The sequence below is a fragment of the Carassius carassius genome, chromosome 5 (genome assembly GCF_963082965.1).
Source record: "Carassius carassius chromosome 5, fCarCar2.1, whole genome shotgun sequence".
Taxonomy (NCBI): Eukaryota; Metazoa; Chordata; class Actinopteri; order Cypriniformes; family Cyprinidae; genus Carassius; species Carassius carassius.
The window spans coordinates 8,811,512-8,830,309 of record NC_081759.1 but is presented as its reverse complement, the minus strand read 5'-3'; the positions used below and the strand labels follow the sequence as shown (position 1 = coordinate 8,830,309).

Sequence of the window (18,798 nt, the reverse complement as noted above, 5' to 3'; positions counted from 1 at the left end):
ACTGGCTTGTGTCAGGTTCTGTATATAGAGAGAGGACCCAAGAACAGAAAGAGGCAGTTTATGGTGAGGGTCAAAACAAGATTGACATTCTGAACCAGAAGGAGATTATCCCAGGATGAATTGTAATGTCCTTGCTACGTTTCTGGACCTGGGAACATTGCAGTTGCATTGCTGTCTACGGATGGCCAGAGAGCTCTCAGATTTGATCAAAAATATCTTAATTTGTGTTCCAAAGATGAACGAAGGTCTTACATGTTTGAAACAGCGTGAGGGTGAGTAATTAATGATAGAATTTTCATTTTGGGTGAACTAACCCTTTAATACCACACACATCACTTAAATGATGATCAGAAACACTAATATAGTTTCTCAATGCACAGATGTTGATTGGCCCACACAGCTAAGAAGCTCCTTTCACCAATGAGAAATCGTTCAACATACTGCTATCTTTCAAACACACCCATTACAGGCCTCTCTGACAGGACAGTTTCTGGCATACACACCTGCTTTGTCTGACTCATATTATTTTACTTTGATAAGTTCTAATTAATTTTTTATATATTCTTCTCATTTTTGTGAATGCATTGAGATTTAATTTGTTTGTGCTCTTGATTTGTAGACTCAAGTTTCTACTTAAGTTTCTTGTTAATCTGTTACCCCTGTTAGTATATGTAGCCTTTGTGTATCTTGTTGAGTTTGTCCTCTATTGGATACTGTAACGTTCTGCATTATCGGAAGATGTTACAATTGTTAAAATGGAGTCAAATTATGCTGCGTGAGCAAGAAGTGTTTTAAAAGATGAGACGAACAACTGACATAGAATATATAAATTAAGTGTATGTACAATATTCACAGGGAACATAAAACAACTTAATAAAACTAGAATAATTAGGCTGTTAAAAACATTTGCAGTCCATTTGCACCATAACATAAAACAGTTCATAAACAATCCAGCATGTTGCTAGTCCCAAAGTGAATGTCCCAAAAGTGTCCTACAGTTTACATACAATCCAAGTGATGTTTCAAGTGCTTGTATCTGGAAAGGTAAGTCAGAATAAAACGCCACAGTCCAGAAAGGGTGATCACCAGCAAGTTTGTAAATAAGGATTTGCTTGCCATGCTGCCTCCTTTATACTGTTCATTTCCTCTTTCCTGTCCAGACCCAAAGCCACTTAAAGACATACACACGTTAAAATGGTTAAGAGGAATAAAATGGCTAAGACAACTTAAAAAAACCTATTAAAACTCAAATATACTTAATTATATAATATATTGAGTGGATTAAAACGTGTGTCCTGTGTGACAGTGTCACACAGTTGCATCAGTTGTTAATGCCTTCTCCTATCGGCTGAGGCTACACAGTTTAAAATAACTAATTTGTTTGATTTGAAATTTGTTGGTTTTTCTAGTTTCCTTATGTTTGTTATTATTTAATAAATCCTACATTTGGATATTGCTTTCTTCTTATTTATTATTACATGGCTCTGTGGAATACTTGATTCTGATTGGTCAGTCGTGACATTCCGAGGTATGTTATCTCTCGATAACAACTGTTAAAAACTAAGAACACAGGCTCATCCGGGTAACTGAAGTTGGCGCTGTACTCTTGCTAGGAACAGTTTTTCTTGGTGGAAGCTTTGCGTTTGTTTAACTAATAAAAATATTAAAACTCGATTCAAAATAATTATGTCATCCTAGTTTTGCGGCCTCGCTCTCTTGTTTCATACAAACACAGCTGCTGCCATTTTGCTACAATTGTTTTGTACGCTGTAATGAATTATAAGATAACTAACTGGTAAGATTATTTTTTTTATTCTTAAATATTTTATTGCCTTAATTATTTATGTTGTTATTAATTATAAAATGTTGTGTAGTAAGTGGTTTGACTGCACTGTTTCCCTTAAATGTCCATCTAGTTTGAACTTGCCGCTTGCTTGCAACTGCTGTGTTCACAGAAGCTTTGCGTTCAAATAATTCAACTCAAATAAGTATTTGGTGTGTTATTATTTGCTTATGGGGCAAGTAGACGTGTAATAAGCAGAATAATATAACCCCTTCACAATAAACCCCTTCGGGCTGATACAAGACCCCTCCGGTTCGAGTTGGGGTCCTGATCACCCTGTCGGGGGTTATTCTGAGATAACAACCGGCTGGATGTACATTATGGCTTACATAAATGCTACATTTGGATATTGCTTTCTTCTGTCTCCGAGTTTGTCTCACATGGTGTTTGTGCTTGTAAAATTTAATCGATATGAAACTTAAATTTAAAAAGTGTGCATGCTTAACAGTCATTAAATACAGCCCTAAGTTGTTTTGCACCCATGTTTTGTTTATCTATAATCTGTCTAAATTTGTTTAAGGAATAATCTACATTCAGTTGTTCAGTATAATCTACAATACTGTATATGGCTCATTAAAAACATAACATATTTTTCTGTAGAATTCCTTCACTGGCAAAAAATTAATTAAAAATAATTGTATTGCCGCTTCTTTGATGGACAACTGCAGTGTCATATTTTCCAGCAGGTGGCAGTATTTTGTACTCATAGGTGTTTGTGTGTGTGTGTGTGTGTGTGTTTTAGGTGACCATTCTACGAGGAAAGGACGGCTTTGGCTTCACCATCTGCTCTGACTCACCTGTTCGTATTCAAGCAGTCGATCCAGGCAAGAACTGCTTTGTGTCTGGTGTGTGCTTGCATTTTTGCCAGAGGTTACCGTTGAGCTGAAGGCTCGGCATGTGTGGTATTTCTGGATCATGGATCATCAATCGTTATGGCCAAAAAGGGGTCTCTGTTTGTGTGTGTTAGGCCACATGACTTACACCTGATTCACACTCACTGTTATGTCACTACTGTAAATTGTCAGAAAGTCACCTGTGTAATGGATGCAGTCACATAGATTGTGTATGAGTGAGTTTGAGTCAGGCCACATGAGACAGTTTATTAACACTCACTGTAATGTCACTATATTGTGTGTGTGTTTCTTCTCTCAGGTGGTCCAGCGGATCAGGCCGGTTTGCAACAGTCAGACACTGTGTTGCAGTTAAATGGTCAACCCGTCAAACACTGGAAGTGTGTAGAACTTGCACAAGCTATTAGGTACAAATAATGCTCTTTATATTCAGAGCATAGACCACAGAGTATTTAGTGTTTACTTTGGTATTTCATTTCACTTATTTCATCTCTTTATCTCATAACTTTACAGTAATATCCCATTAGTTAACACCTACTAATGTTTTCTTAGTTAACATTAAACATGATTAATAAATGCCTTAAAAGTATTTTTGGTAACAATTTATTTAAACTTACCCCTAACTTATAATGCAATATAAAGATTTTCATAATGTACGTTGTAATGCATTATATCAATTGATAAAAAACAAACAAAAAACAAATACAAATGTAACCAAAACTAAAATCCATTATAATATTTTGTTTGTCATGTTTCTGTTATGCATTGCACTTTCTAAAGGTGTAACAATGAATGGATGAGTATTAAAGTATACACACTTGCCAACATACAGTACATTTATGTTCAAACAACATGTAAAAGTGAATTTTGATGATAGGTGCCCTTTAAAACGCCATTAAAATAAAAATGTACACTATTTATTTTGTTAGCGAACGTTGCTAGACCAGAGGTGAACAATCAATCTCTACAAATTAATGAAACAAAAAACAAAAACAACAAAAAAAATGGGTCTTGGTAACCTTTAATTAAAATCTGTACATTTGCCTCTGGTCTGGAATGGCTTTCCTTCTTTGATGACGTTAGTTTGACGGCTTGGGCAGAATATCTTTAACAGTTAGTTTGCTGTGAGCGAGAGAGAAAATAAAAAAATCTATTCATTATTCCATTTCAGTTGGAAGTACATCACAATTCTGAAGTAAAGTCAGCAGTATTTTCCAGTTCACGTGGACTTTATAGTGAAATCAGAGAACAAATATGTGTCATTTTGAACAAAATTAAATTGAAGGTTATTGGAGTTCACTTCAGGCCATGAAGTACTTTTTCTCCTTCGTAGAATCCGCCGGCCGCGCTGTTCTCAAGCCGACCCACCTCTGCTCACTCAAGCAACTCTCCGCTCACTCTAGGCCTCCAGCCTCAGCTCACTCAAGGCCGCGCGCGGTGTGTGACGCTGTTGTGTTGAGAAAGCAAAACTACTTTGTTTGGTCTTCCAAAAGAGGACACAACTAGAAATCATGTTTATATCACGTTTATTATAGGTTTCATATTTATGTCTCGTCACTCCGGCCGTAACATTTCTGTCAAACACTTGAGGTATTCGACCAATCAAAATGCACTGGATAGCTGGCCAATTAGAGCACACCTCCCTTTTCAGACCGATGAGCCTTATAAAAATCGACGCGTTTCAGAAGGCGGTGCATAGAGGAGAAACAATAATGTACAGTATGTGTAAAATAATGTATTTCTTGAACCTTAAACCACATAAACAAATTTCATTACACCAAATAGACAAAATTATGTTCTTTTTAGCAGCATCATGTGACCCCTTTAATATGTGCTGCATGCTTTCCTTTTTAATTATAAAATAAACACAGCAGTGAGAAAACAGCAGTAAAGAAAATCTGATTATAGTTATGTGGATGTCTTTGTCAGCTCTGCAATTCAGCATTCCAGTCATGTCACATATATTTATATAGCACTTTGTGCAATAGATTGCTTTAGCAAGTAGCTTTACAGTATAACAGCTTTGTAAGTATTGCTTTAATCTAGAATTACTCCTTTGTTGACATTGAAATCTTCCAAGCTAATGCAGTACACATAAACGAGCTCCATAATTGTGAATCAACCACTCTTTATGTTTGCTTCCCTTTCTCCTGTTCTTTTATCTTTCGCTTTCTTCAGAAATAGTATCAGTGAGATCACACTGGTAGTTTGGCGTACGGGACCTTCTGTTAAGACCAAATTTGAGGGGTTGATCCATCATCCTTCTTACAAGTCTTCTAACTATGACACTCCAGTTTCCCCGGCTAAAGCCAAGAGGGGGGACAGAACAGCACCGCTTCCGCCTCTGCCCATACATCACCACACCAGCCATAGGACTGTAGTCAACGGCTCAGAGGGAGTGGGAGGTGGAGGGAGTGGAGCAGGAATCCTGTGGGGAGAACGGAGGACTGCAGTAGATGGCAAGACAAGCACTCAGACGCTTAGAGGGACGCGTGTGAAAGCATCAAACGGGGACAATTATATCATCCTGTCACCTGTTAACCCTGGAAGCCAGGTAGACAAAAGCATTGTTCTTCAGTATGGGATCTCATGGCTACTTAATGTGTCAATATGGTGTCAAATTGTGATCAGAGATTTCCATATGTTATGTTTAAATGTCTTTTTTAAATGTTTTTTTAATTTATTCCATTACTAAGTAGGCTACCTTGCTTTTTACTGTTTGTTATAGACAATTTTTGCTATTCTGGGCCTCTGTCCTGCAAAGTTTAGTTCCATTGTTAATCAGTCACACTGAAAAAACTAACCAAAGTCCTCAGGATTTACTTGTCAATTACAGGCAAATGTTTTTGATTAAGGATAGAGCTAAACTCTGCAGAACAGTCTGTTTTAAGGCAAAAATTATAAATAAAACCTCACCATATTTGTAACATTTGTTTACAAAGGCAGCAACTTTTATAGTGCCACACAAAGAGTGCTTGGAAAACTCATCTCACAATTAGTTCCAAAATCATTTGAGTTTACACGTTAAGAGTTTACACCTTTCATATTGTCTGCTCAACCAGTCGTGATATGTACAGTAGCAAAAACCAGGATGCAAGAATGTTTCAGCAATGAGCCTTTTTGTTAACTATTTTGGTTATAATAATTCTCATTTACAAACACCCGGAAACAATTTTATAATTTATAACTATATTTTCTGTACAAATTAAAAAAGCTGCCAGTGTAAAAGCACAAAACAGTTTACTTTACATGCTTTTTATGGGTATGGTGTGAAAAAGGCAAAGCTTAATGATCATGATTCATTAAAGTATTGAGAAAATGCGACAGTATATCTTAAAGTGTAATTTGTCTCAATGTCTTCACTTATTAACTCTTCTAAATTTTCAGGCATTGGGCTCTATCTATGGAGACAAGCACAGGACATTAAGTAAGTCCCCTAATGGCTTCCTAGTGCCTAGACTGGTCTACAACACTACAAGGAGCACTTTAATTAGAACTGTCCATATGCCAAAAACAGTTATAACACTATAATTGATACTTTAATGTATGCATACAGTATATACAGTATCATTTACTTAAAAGACATGAAACTGACAGTCACATTTTTGCACTTGCAATAACAATGACCAACTTTACTAAAAGGAAAACTTGGGAAGAGTGGGAGAACAGATCCATGCTATAGACCATGCCCATCGAGAAATCTGTGCCTTGCAGAAACACTCCTTTCTCTCAAACACAGGAGGAAGACATGGCCTTGGTTGAATGACCTTTCACATCCACTTGTCATTGCCTTAAACTTGACTCACAGATGATCTTGCCCACCCAGTGAGAGCCGATACTTGTATACGGCTGACCCTTTCGAGTCCTTGAGCACAGAGGGAAATAGCCCTGCAAAAACATTTGCAAAATACAGCACACCAAGTTTTCCTCTAAGGCAGAATACAAAGAAAAAAACTTTTCAGCGCACAGAATTGTTCAACCATTGAGAAGGCTGGGATGCTGTCCAAATAATATCCAAGAGTGCTTGGGACAGCCCCTGAAAATCTAGGAAGTCTTGCTCAAGGGTCATACATGGAGCTTCCATCTGTCTGGCAGTGGATAGCAGTCCACTAGTGAATATAAATGAACACATGCTAGGATCTCAATGACTATTTGTGGACAAGAACATCCACTTCGAAAAGAGCCACAGTTAGAGAGTAGCAGAGAAAGTGTATTGTTTCTGAGGATGTAAACAGGGTCACCTCTGTTTTCTTGAGAACCAGGAGGACTGCTAACAGGTCTAGGCAATTTATGTACCACTGAGTGTGAGCACCTGTCCTTGTGCCAAATACTGCACAGGGCTCCCCAGCCTGAGCTTGATGCGACTGGTGTAAAGACTTTGCACTAGTACTTTATCTAGCTTCCCTGCTCCTACAGGGAGAACTTTCAAAAAGTATTTCATCTGATTGTGAACATCCATAGATACTTGGAGCCCGAAGTGGGGTGGAGCTCTTATAGCAGACAAACTTAACAGATAAGGCCACTTTAGATAGAGATGGTCATGTCAATTCATCCCCATACTCCTCATGCTCATTTTCCCTTTCTTGCCTGTGCTGTTCCTGGGGTGCCATTGAGGTTGAATATTTATAAGGGGAATGGATTGGGTTCTGCTTTCACTTGAAAAAAAAAAAATTACCCTGAAGATTCTGAGCTTTGATGCGTGCTGCCACTAAAAGGAGTGTGGTACTCACTGCTGCAATTACAGATGAAACCAGATAAAGCTTCAGTATTGGGTGGAGCTGGTGTGGGGTTGTACACAGGCTTAAGAAATCGACCCTCCTGACATTCCATAAAACTAAAAATGGAACTTACCGAGAGTACTTTGAAAGCTGCTGTAAACTATTTTTGTGCCATTAGTGTAATGTATTCTGGAGAGTTTCTTGGCTTTAATCATTACTGGGGCACTGGAACCTTTTACAAAAGTTTTCCCGTATTTTGATACTCTTTTTTATTTTACTTTAAACTGACATGCATATATGGATATGCAATCTCTTTATTGTAAATTTGATCACAGGCTGCATGCACAATAAAGATCTGCTGTATTACTGATGAAACAATAGAAAACTTTTCCTAGTTTCCTAAAATGCACTTAGGTAAATTCACCCTATCCAGTGCTCTTTTTGGGTTCTGTTTTACAAATTATCCCATTACTATTCCGATGTGAGAAACCACAGAAAATGATTTTGAGTGTGAATTGAATCACAAACAATACTAGATGCTTTTGCAAAGGCATTTGACTGATTAGATCAAAAGAGTGATTAATTAGGGAATCTGGAATCAATTGATTATTAACAGCTGATAGAAAACACACAACATGACTGCTAAAATGCTGTCAGAATGTTGCTTCTCAGATTGTTAGGTAATCTAAATTGACAAACAAGGATTTAACTGTAATATTATACTAGGGCACAGCGGTATTTCACCGGGGCTCATGCAAAAAAAAAAAAAAGTAAAATAGGGGCTGATGACACCTTATTTGCAAGTGTGTTGCAAAAACAAATACGTTTCATATTCCTTTCATCTTCCATTGTTCGCAGAGAACTGTGGTAAAGTTTTCACCAGCTACCTGTTTGCAGAATCAAGTGTTGTCATATTGTCTCTTTTATACAAAGGAAACTATAGAAAGGGCTTTTCATTTATCTGTTATCTGACTTAAATCTCACCTTTCTTTTTTCCAGGTGGCCAGATGTTCCCCACACCTCAGGCGTCTGTTCCACCCCCTCCAACTGCTAATGCCCAGTCAGCCCCTGGACTGGCAAGCAGAACATGTTTTCTGCGTCGCTCTGCCAACAGCAAATCCAATACACAGCACAGCGGAAACTACCAACAGAACTTTGCCAACTACCAGAACTGCACCATTGTGAGGTCACACATGCCTCATGCCAACTATGGTACCTACGTTAAAGTTACACCCAAAATCCTTATCTTCCCCATCTTTGTGCAGGTAAATCTCCCATATATAAAAAAAAAAGTAAAAAAAAATAATAATAATAATAATTCGAAGCATTAAATAAAATGAGTTACCCAGGTCTAGTAGTGATATATTCTGAGATTCTTGTAACCACAAAATGGTTTCTTTGTTTTGCTGCATGACCCAGATTTTACATTGTACATTAAATGGCATCCCAACACAGTACTAAACTTGTTTGTAGAGTTTTAAAAGTCATTCGTAAACCTAAAATTCTTTAATATTACCATGAGCTGCACAGGACCAACAATACCAAGAGTTATGAATAGGAACAGACAATTTTAGTTTCTAATATAAATGTGTTATAGATTCACCACAAAAAAACACATATTTACCATACCACATTTATCATATTTATCAAAAAAAATCACAACCCATATATTTATTATAGTTTTTGTAGGTAGACAGCATGTCATGCAACCAGTCTGATGTAGCCTGTGTACCTACAAAAAAAATTTCAGAAATTGTAAGTTACAGTGTACTGTTTTAGAAAATAATGTGGGAAGAGATGGTATGTGTGTGGGTGAAGTACTCTGTAAAGAGACGTTATTGCAAGATTCAGCGATTTGCATATGTTAGTAGTGATTGTGTTTCTTTTATAACCTTCTTCAAACATGGAGCCAATATAATACTGTAAATGTTATGAGTTAAAAGTGGTTTACCTTGTAATCTGATTAAGAGTCTGTTTCTTTCTCTTCTGAAGCCTATAGATCTGTGTAGCCCAAACAGAACACTGATGATCTCTGAAGAAATGATTTTATATGAGAGCAAGCATTTTTCTATCAAGGTAAGAGACACTCTGCATATTGTGAATGTGCATTGAGGGCATTTTACGCTTGAAATCTTTATCCATGACCATTCTAAATGTAGTGCAATTTTATAAATTTATAAAAAACTAAATAAATAAATATGTGGAAAAACTATTAATTTTCAGCCCTCATTCTGGCCCTCTCTCTAAAATGACCTGTTTTAAGGGGCGGGTCCTTCAAAGGGAAACTCCACCCCAATACAAAATTTTTGTCATTAATCACCATAAAAGCTTTGTTTGTCTTAATTTAACTGTCACCCCGTCCCGTATACGGGATTACAATTAAATCTAATCTAATTTTGACAAACTATATATCGTTGGAAAGGTCTAAGACTCCCAAATATATATTTTACCAATGTTTTTTGTTAAAATATTATGTAGGAAAAGTAATAGATTAATTTATGACAAGAGTGCACCCTCAAAAATCTAAATTATAACAGGAGTTTTGACCTTTGTTAAAAAAAAGACTTCTTCGTTGCCTTTTTCTCTATCACATTTTAGAAATCATCAGAAATTATATATCACCTGAAAACTTTAAATCTCAAAATTCATCCTTTAAAACTCATTTTAAAATCAGACATTGCATTACCATGTAAATGGTACATTAATATCATGTTACAAAATGTTTTCATTCATGAATTATAAAAATTTAATTTTGAATCGTGCACTATAAAGTCTATGTTCAAAAACGTGAGTGACAGTTAAGGGGTTAAGATATTTTGGATGAAAACCGGGAGGCTTGTGACTGCCAAGTAAATTACACGGTCAAGGTCCAGAAAAGTATGAAAAGCATTGTCAGAATAGACCATATGCCATCAGTGGTTCAACCGTAACATTATGGAGCATCGAGAATACTTTTTGTATGTGAAAAAAAAGAAGAAAAAAAAAACTTTTGAAAAAAAGTTTGTCAAAAACAATTTGTCAATTTTTGACTTACGATGTTGATATTTGCAAGCACCAAAACAAACATACCCATACCCCAATAGGACCTCACCCCTATTTTAATATCTCCGCCCCACACATACATACACATCCATGGCAATGATGATCACAGAAACAAGCGAAGATGACACACAAGCATATTCAAATAAAAGCCAACACAGATAAGTTGTGTGAAACAAAGCAAAATCAATGTTAATCACCTATAAATAAGAAAAGCAATCTTGGCGTCTGATTCCAAGCCTTGCAACTCCTAGAGTTCTCTCCACCGCTGGAAAGCTGCTCCGATATTTATGCAGGTCCTACCTCTTGCCTGATCGTAACCCATCTTTTTTTAATGTTTTGTTCCTCTGATATTTTCCTCTTTTTTTTTTTATCTTCCATCTCTCTATCTATAGTTGATCTGCTAATATCCATCCCGTGCAGTCAAACTGAGCGCTCTCTTCTCTCTGTCATTACTATACATGCCCTTTACTGCTGATTGGTTACAAGTGTGTTTTGGGACTCGGTCATACAGTGTGGTCAAAAGTGTTTTTCAAATATTGCAATGCAGAACATGAGGAAAAAGACATGGATATAAGATAAAAAGGGAAATAAATAAAGAATTAAAATAATCATTTAAACTTGGTAGTGTAGTTGGTACAATGGTTATTACATTACTGTGTGTCTTCAATATCTGTTCCAATATCTTTGTCACAGACTAAGAGACATTTAATCATGCTTTCAAATGTTGATTTACAAATCATTGCCTAGCTTAAGGCATTCACTTCAGTGAAAACTCAAGATTACACAATAATTTATATTTCAAGTGTAATTTACTTCTTTGCAACAATCATGTTTCGGGCTGCAGTCCAATCCAATTTATAAACGGACATTAAATCAAATAATGTATAGCAAAATTACTTGTTGCGGGATGATGAACAAAAATGATGAAATAAAATATTTTTCACTTTGTCCATAAATATGGAATTGGATCAAACTGAACTGTTTTCTGTATAAAATACATATCGATTTCACCCTCCTCAATAGACACAGCAAATGAAGCTTATTTCTCTCATGTAATTTATCACATATTGTTCATGTGAATCCTGTGATTAGAGAGCACTAACATTGGCTGTTGCTATGATACACAGATCGCAGGGTATCAAAAGTTTCAATGAAGATCAAGTGAGAAAACAGGAGTGGCATACAAATAGGATCTGAGAAAAAGGAAAGGAAATAAAAGAAAATACTACATGTAGGACATAAAAGCTGCAAGCATAATAACTATGAATGAATTATAATTTTTATGATAATGTATGTTATGAAGTAATCTATTACAGCATTTAACCTACTTATTCATAAAGCAAACTGCTGTAGTAGAATTACTGTAGATACACTGTAATATAACTACACTGAACTACATCACGTCCTTTTTAACCGTCACTAAATTATTTCATGTCAACTACCCAAAGTACAACAAAACAACAACAACAACAACAACAAAAATATATCCCTCAGCATATATATTTTATATGACTAATTACAAAATGCGTGTGAAAAATTCAATTAATGAGGCAAAGACCTTTCATCAAGGCTGTCAACCTCATTTATAAGCTCTCTAATCTATCATACCTTTTGTTGTTTAATCTGTAGACTAATTTAACCCCCTAACTGGCATGTATGACTTTGTAAGATTCCAAACCAGAACAGAAAAGATACATGAGAAGGCAAATGGATTAATGTGATGGAATAAAGAAATGTTATATAACCTTTACCCAGAAGGCTTCTCAAGTTAAGAATGGTATTGCATAAAGCAAAGATCTGAAAATTTCACACTGAGGAGTGAGTGTTTTATAATCCTTACCTAGGGCCAAACTCTGACCTTCATTTACTAATACAGCTGGCAGGCTATATTACCAGTGCTGAAGAGAGAAAGACCAGAGTCAGCATCTGGCCAGAGTGGTTCTGTCACCTGAGGAGGCACACAGTATTTTTGTTTCATGCCCTTTGTGGACATTGTGGAGTGAATAATCACCAGCATGTTGTAATCAGCTGATTTTTCCAGTGGAATGGAGCAGGACATCAGGATTTCGATAAGTCATATGAAATATATCCCAAATCTTGGAGTCCTATATACACTCACCTAAAGGATTATTAGGAACACCTGTTTAATTTCTCATTAATGCAATTATCTAATCAACCAATCACATGGCAGTTGCTTCAATGCATTTAGGGGTGTGGTCCTGGTCAAGACAATCTCCTGAACTCCAAACTGAATGTCAGAATGGGAAAGAAAGGTGATTTAAGCAATTTGGAGCATGGCGTGGTTGTTGGTGCCAGACGGGCCGGTCTGAGTATTTCACAATCTGCTCAATTACTGGGATTTTCATGCACAACCATTTCTAGGGTTTACAAAGAATGGTGTGAAAAGGGAAAAACATCCAGTATGCGGCAGTCCTGTGGGTGAAAATGCCTTGTTGATGCTAGAGGTCAGAGGAGAATGGGCCGACTGATTCAAGCTGATAAAAGAGCAACTTTGACTGAAATAACCACTCGTTATAACCGAGGTAGGCAGCAAAGCATTTGTGAAGCCACAACACGCAAAACCTTGAGGCGGATGGGCTACAACAGCAGAAGACCCCACCAGGTACCACTCATCTCCACTACAAATAGGAAAAAGAGGCTACAATTTGCACGAGCTCACCAAAATTGGACAGTTGAAGACTGGAAAAATGTTGCCTGGTCTGATGAGTCTCGATTTCTGTTGAGACATTCAGATGGTAGAGTCAGAATTTGGTGTAAACAGAATGAGAACATGGATCCATCATGCCTTGTTACCACTGTGCAGGCTGCTGGTGGTGGTGTAATGGTCTGGGGGATGTTTTCTTGGCACACTTTAGGCCCCTTAGTGCCAATTGGGCATCGTTTAAATGCCACGGCCTACCTGAGCATTGTTTCTGACCATGTCCATCCCTTTATGACCACCATGTACCCATCCTCTGATGGCTACTTCCAGCAGGATAATGCACCATGTCACAAAGCTCGAATCTTTCTTGAACATGACAATGAGTTCACTGTACTACAATGGCCCTCAAAGTCACCAGATCTCAACCCAATAGAGCATCTTTGGGATGTGGTGGAACGGGAGCTTCGTGCCCTGGGTGCATCCCACAAATCTCCATCAACTGCAAGATGCTATCCTTTCAATATGGGCCAATATTTCTAAAGAATGCTTTCAGCGCCTTGTTGAATCAATGGCACATAGAATTAAGGCTGAAAGCGAAAGGGGGTCAAACACAGTATTAGTATGGTGTTCCTAATAATCCTTTAGGTGAGTGTATACTGTAGTAGCCTAAACAACTCTTGCTAAGTTAAACTGAGATCATGGTAAATGTTCATACAAGACGTATCTAATTTTTCAGATGTACAGTTTGTACCTTCAATGTAAGGCTGAATTTCCTGATAAAAATCAGTTTAACAATTTTCACAACATGCAAATGAAACAACAACAACAATAATAATTATAATAATAATAAATCGTACTCGGTTACTAACGTAACCTCGGTTCTCTCTAGAAGATGGAACGAGTACTGCGTCTTAGCTAAGACGCTACGGGAAAAGTCTCTTTTCACGAAATACTGAAGCAAAAAATTATCCTTAATTTTGAATTTTTGTAAAGCGCATTTGCAGCAGTACACAGCCATAGGCGAGACGGCTCGCTCGCTCATTGGCTGCTCTGCAGCAAGTGCACAACCTATCGAGCGCAGGCTGATGCAATATCAGACCAATTAGGACGCTTCGTGCCCATCACGCCACTTCCCGCCGAAACGGGTGTGGCCCAACCCTATAAAAGGAGCTCGAAAAGGCTGACTCACCTGATTTATTTCATCACCGAAGCGAACCAGATTGAATCGTACGCACGGCAGAGAACGCAGTACTCGTTCCCTCTTCTAGAGAGAACCGAGGTTACGTTAGTAAGTTCATATTAGCTAAGACGCTACGGGAACCCCATGTAAAACGCTGTGCGCGCAGGGATCACACACCAATAAACCTGAAGCAACGCCCAGGATATACAGTGCACAGTCACCCGAGGGACTCACAGAGAGTCCAGGACAGGAAAGGGGGGGAGACCTCCGTCCCATATCTAGCAGCACCCGTAGATGCGGCAATATAACATCACACAGGCGAGGCAAGGCCTGACCAATGTGGCAATGCGGGTCTTACGCAATACTGCCCATATAACAGTCGGCAGCGCATAATGCTCACGAACTCAGAATTCCCATCAGGGCCCTGATTCGGCCATACCGACAGCAGCCTTGCTTGCAAGGCGGGAACCTCCAGGTTATAGAACCTGATAAATGCAGACGGCGAGGCCCAACCTGCCGCCATACATATATCCTGCAAGGAGATCCCAGTAGACCACGCCCACGAAGAGGCGACGCCCCTTGTGGAGTGTGCTCTGACGCCCAGTGGGCACTGAAGGCCCCTGGAAGCGTAAGCAAACGCTATGGCGTCAACTATCCATCTGGATAGAGTCTGTCTCGAAACAGCCATTCCCTTGGAACGTCCACTGAACGAGACAAACAGCTGCTCAGTCTGTCGAAAGACAGCGGAGCGAGACACATAAGCTCTTAAAACCCTAACAGGGCAAAGAAGACTCGAGTCTCCATCCTCTCCTGACACCGACAGGGCAGACAGGGCAATAACCTGAGCCTGAAACGGCGTGTTGAGGGACTTCGGCACATAATCGTGCCTAGGTATGAGTATGACCCTTGAGTCATTAGGCCCAAACTCCAAGCAAGACAGGCTCACCGAGAGCGCGTGCAGGTCACCCACACGCTTCACTGAAGCGAGAGCCAACAAGAATACTGTCTTGAACGACAGATGCTGGAGGCTAATCGATTGGATAGGCTCAGAAGGGGGACCCTTCATGGCCTCCAAAACCGCCGCGAGGTCCCATATAGGGACTGACGGAGGTCTGGGAGGATTCAGCCTCCTAGCTCCTCTAAGGAAGCAGATGACCAAATCGTTCCTTCCTATTGACTGACCGAGCGCTGTTCAGAAAACGCTGCGATGGCCGCCACATAAACTTCGAGCGTGGATGGGGCTCTGCCCTTATCCAACAGCTCCTGTAGGAAGGAGAGAACCGCCGTCACCTCACAACTAAGGGGTGAACATCCCCGAACCGTGCACCAGCTGGAGAACACCGACCACTTCAAGGCATACAGCCGTCGTGTCGACGGAGCTCTAGCCTGAGTGATGGTATTTAGCACTCCCACTGAGAGATCAGCGGGTAACCGTTGAGCGCCCACACATGGAGGGACCACAACTCCGGTTGAGGGTGCCAAATCAAGCCCCTGGCCTGCGAGAGGAGGTCCCTCCTCAACGGCACTGGCCACAGGGCGATGTCTGCTAACTGCATCAAATCTGGGAACCATGGTTGGTTCTTCCAAAAAGGTGCTACAAGCAGTATTGAACATCTCGTTTCTCTCACCCGTTCTATCACCTGCGGAAGGAGGGAAATGGGAGGGAAAGCATAAAGTGGGCAGCACGGCCATCTCCGTGACAGCGCTCTTTCGTCCTTGGAAAAGAACGCAGGGCAGTGAGCGTTTTCGTGGGACGCGAAGAGGTCCACCTCCGCCCTGCCAAATCTCTCCCACAACAGCCGGACTGTTTGCGGGTGTAGAGACCATTTGCCCGTGGGAATGTTGCTTCTGGACAGCCTGTCTGGACCCAGATTCTGTAGCCCAGGCACATGAACTGCCCTCAGCGAGCGCAAGTTGCGCTGAGCCCGAACCAGGAGGCGTTCTGCCAACCTGTACAGGTTTCGGGACCCGAGACCGCCCTGGCGATTTCTGTAGGACACCACAGACATGTCGTCCGAACGGACTAAGACGTGGTGTCCCTTGATTCGGGGACAAAAGCGCGTCAGCGCGTTCTCCACTGCCAGCATTTCCAGACAGTTGATATGTTGGAGCCTTTCCCGTTCTGACCACAGGCCAAAGGACGGTCTGCCCTCGAGCAGCGCTCCCCATCCCCGCAGATACCCGCGCTTTCAGCCAGAACTGCAGGGGGCGCATGCGGAGAAGGCCCAACTGCAGAACCGGAGATGCTGAGGCCATGAGACCCAGCATCCTCTGACATTCTCTGAGCGAAACGGTCGCACCGCAGCGGAGAGAACTCGCCGCGCGCTGAATGCCCAACGCGCGCTGAATGCCCAACGCGCGCTGTGGTGACAGCCGCGCCGTCATGGAACGTGAGTCCAGAACTAAACCCAAAACAGTATCGTCTGACTGGGGTTCAGCGACTCTTCGTCCAGTTGACACTGAGACCGAGTTTCTCGAGGTGATCGAGTAAAACGGCCCTGTGCTCCACGAGCTCCGCTCGTGATTGAGCCAGAATCAGCCAGTCGTCCAAATAGTTCAGCACTCGCATGCCTCTGAGTCTGAGAGGAGCGAGCGCTGCGTCCATGCACCTCGTAAACGTACGAGGAGCTACGGACAAGCCGAACGGCAGGACTGCAAACTGGTATGCCTGGCCCTCGAAGGCGAATCTCAAATATCGCCTGTGACTTGACGCCATCTGTATTTGAAAATACGCGTCCTTCAGATCTATTGACATGAACCAGTGTCCTCTGCGAATATGCGCGAGGAGCTTCCTGGTCGGAAGCATTCTGAAACTGCGTTTCACCAATGCCTTGTTCAGCTGTCTTAGATCCAGTATGGGCCTGAGACCCCCGTCTCTCTTGGGCACTAGAAAGTATCTGCTGTACAGCCCCCCTTCGCTTTGAGCTTGAGACACAGGCTCTACAGCCCCTCTGCTCAACAGTTTTGATATTTCGGCCCGAAGTATGCGTGCTACTTCTGTTTTGACCGTGGTTTCGACGCGCACTAAAAAGCGCGGAGGGCGTCGAAAAAACTGTAGCGAGTAGCCTCTCCTTATAATGCCTAGCACCCAATCCGAAACCCCTGGAAGCGCTGAACATGCATCTGCATGAATGGCTAAGGGCTGGATGCGAAGCGCGCTCTGTTGACTGAGCAACGGCAGCGCTTCGGTGTGCTGTAACATGGGCGTTACGCCTGTGGCATTTGAGGCGGGGAGCGCGCTGATCACAGCGGGCAGATCGCTCCTCCTCGACCCCGTCCCGGCGCTTAACCGATTGAGGGAGGGCTGAGCGGGTCCCGTGGGACTCGTGATGTCTGCGAGTAACTGTGGGCTGCAAGTGTGCACATTTAATGCTTTCGACTCGCTGTCTGCCTGGGCAGAGCGTACGTGCACGGCTTTCGTTTTTACAGAAACCACGCGCCGTGTGTGACATAGTGTTTGTGGGCACTGAGGAGTGGGCACGTTTACTATGTGGAGCGCGTGACCGATCTGAGTCGATCTTATAGGCACGAGCCCTGTGTGCAGGGCTGTGCTTACATGCGGGGAGATGGGCACTGAGGAGTGGGCATCGTCACTACATTTATAGCACCATCGGCCGTGGCCGGACGAACGTGTACGGGTTTCGTTTTTACAGAAACCACATGACGCGTGTGACATAGTGATTGTGGGCACTGAGGAGTGGGCATGTTTACTATGCAGTGCGCGCGATGTACGTAATGTACTACACCGAACCGACCCGGACTCGTCTAATATTTCAAAAGCTGGACCCGGACCCGTGTAGATCCGAGAAATGCCTACCCGGACCCGACCCAGACCCAGACCCGTCTATTATTTGAAAGCTGGACCCGAACCCGTCGTGAAGACACAGACCCGACTGGACCCGATTGTCACATATTCCACTTTAAATTGCTATTACAAGTCAATAAACATGTTGCGGAAAAAAAAACCTATATCTTAATTTAAGGAGCCGTAGTTTGTGATGCATTATAATCACATTAAGGAGACCTGACTGCCTGTGATGCATTATAATCCTCAGACAAGAAAGTTATCCATGTTATTCCGCTCGTTATTCCAAGTCCAAGCTTAATCCACTCATTATTTCAGCTTCAAAGTTCCACTTGATGTCACGGTGACGGATGACAAATGCAACTGTCCACATGTACATTCTGACTCGAGTTAATTCGCATAACAACTTCGACTTTTTGCCCTTTTGAACTATAATAACGAACGCTCCTTCCGTGCCATGGCCGCTTACGCCATCATCTCTGTGCTCTCTGCTCTGCGTCGAGTCTGAATCTGACCACTAAAACTTTAAGATTAAACGGTTTATTTATATTAGTATAAAAATGGGAGAAAATGTAAAGCCCGGTTTGTCCCTCACTGGTTGCCATAGAAACATGACACGCGCTCGAGACTGCACAGGCGTGTTAGCTGGATCATCCTAAAATATGATTTAACGCAATTTGAGCGTCATAGAAAACAT

General features: G+C 41.1%; 1 protein-coding gene across 1 annotated transcript in view; it reads left to right on the top strand.

The window, feature by feature from the left end:
• The window catches only part of rgs3a (regulator of G protein signaling 3a), a 175,135-nt gene that overhangs the window by 22,720 nt on the left and 133,617 nt on the right, over window positions 1-18,798 (top strand). Inside the window, exons 3-8 of the mRNA XM_059549655.1 lie at window positions 2,586-2,667; window positions 2,996-3,101; window positions 4,873-5,248; window positions 6,082-6,121; window positions 8,412-8,677; window positions 9,405-9,488. Of these exons, the coding sequence (XP_059405638.1) occupies window positions 2,586-2,667; window positions 2,996-3,101; window positions 4,873-5,248; window positions 6,082-6,121; window positions 8,412-8,677; window positions 9,405-9,488 (954 nt within the window). The remainder of the gene's footprint in view (window positions 1-2,585; window positions 2,668-2,995; window positions 3,102-4,872; window positions 5,249-6,081; window positions 6,122-8,411; window positions 8,678-9,404; window positions 9,489-18,798) is intronic.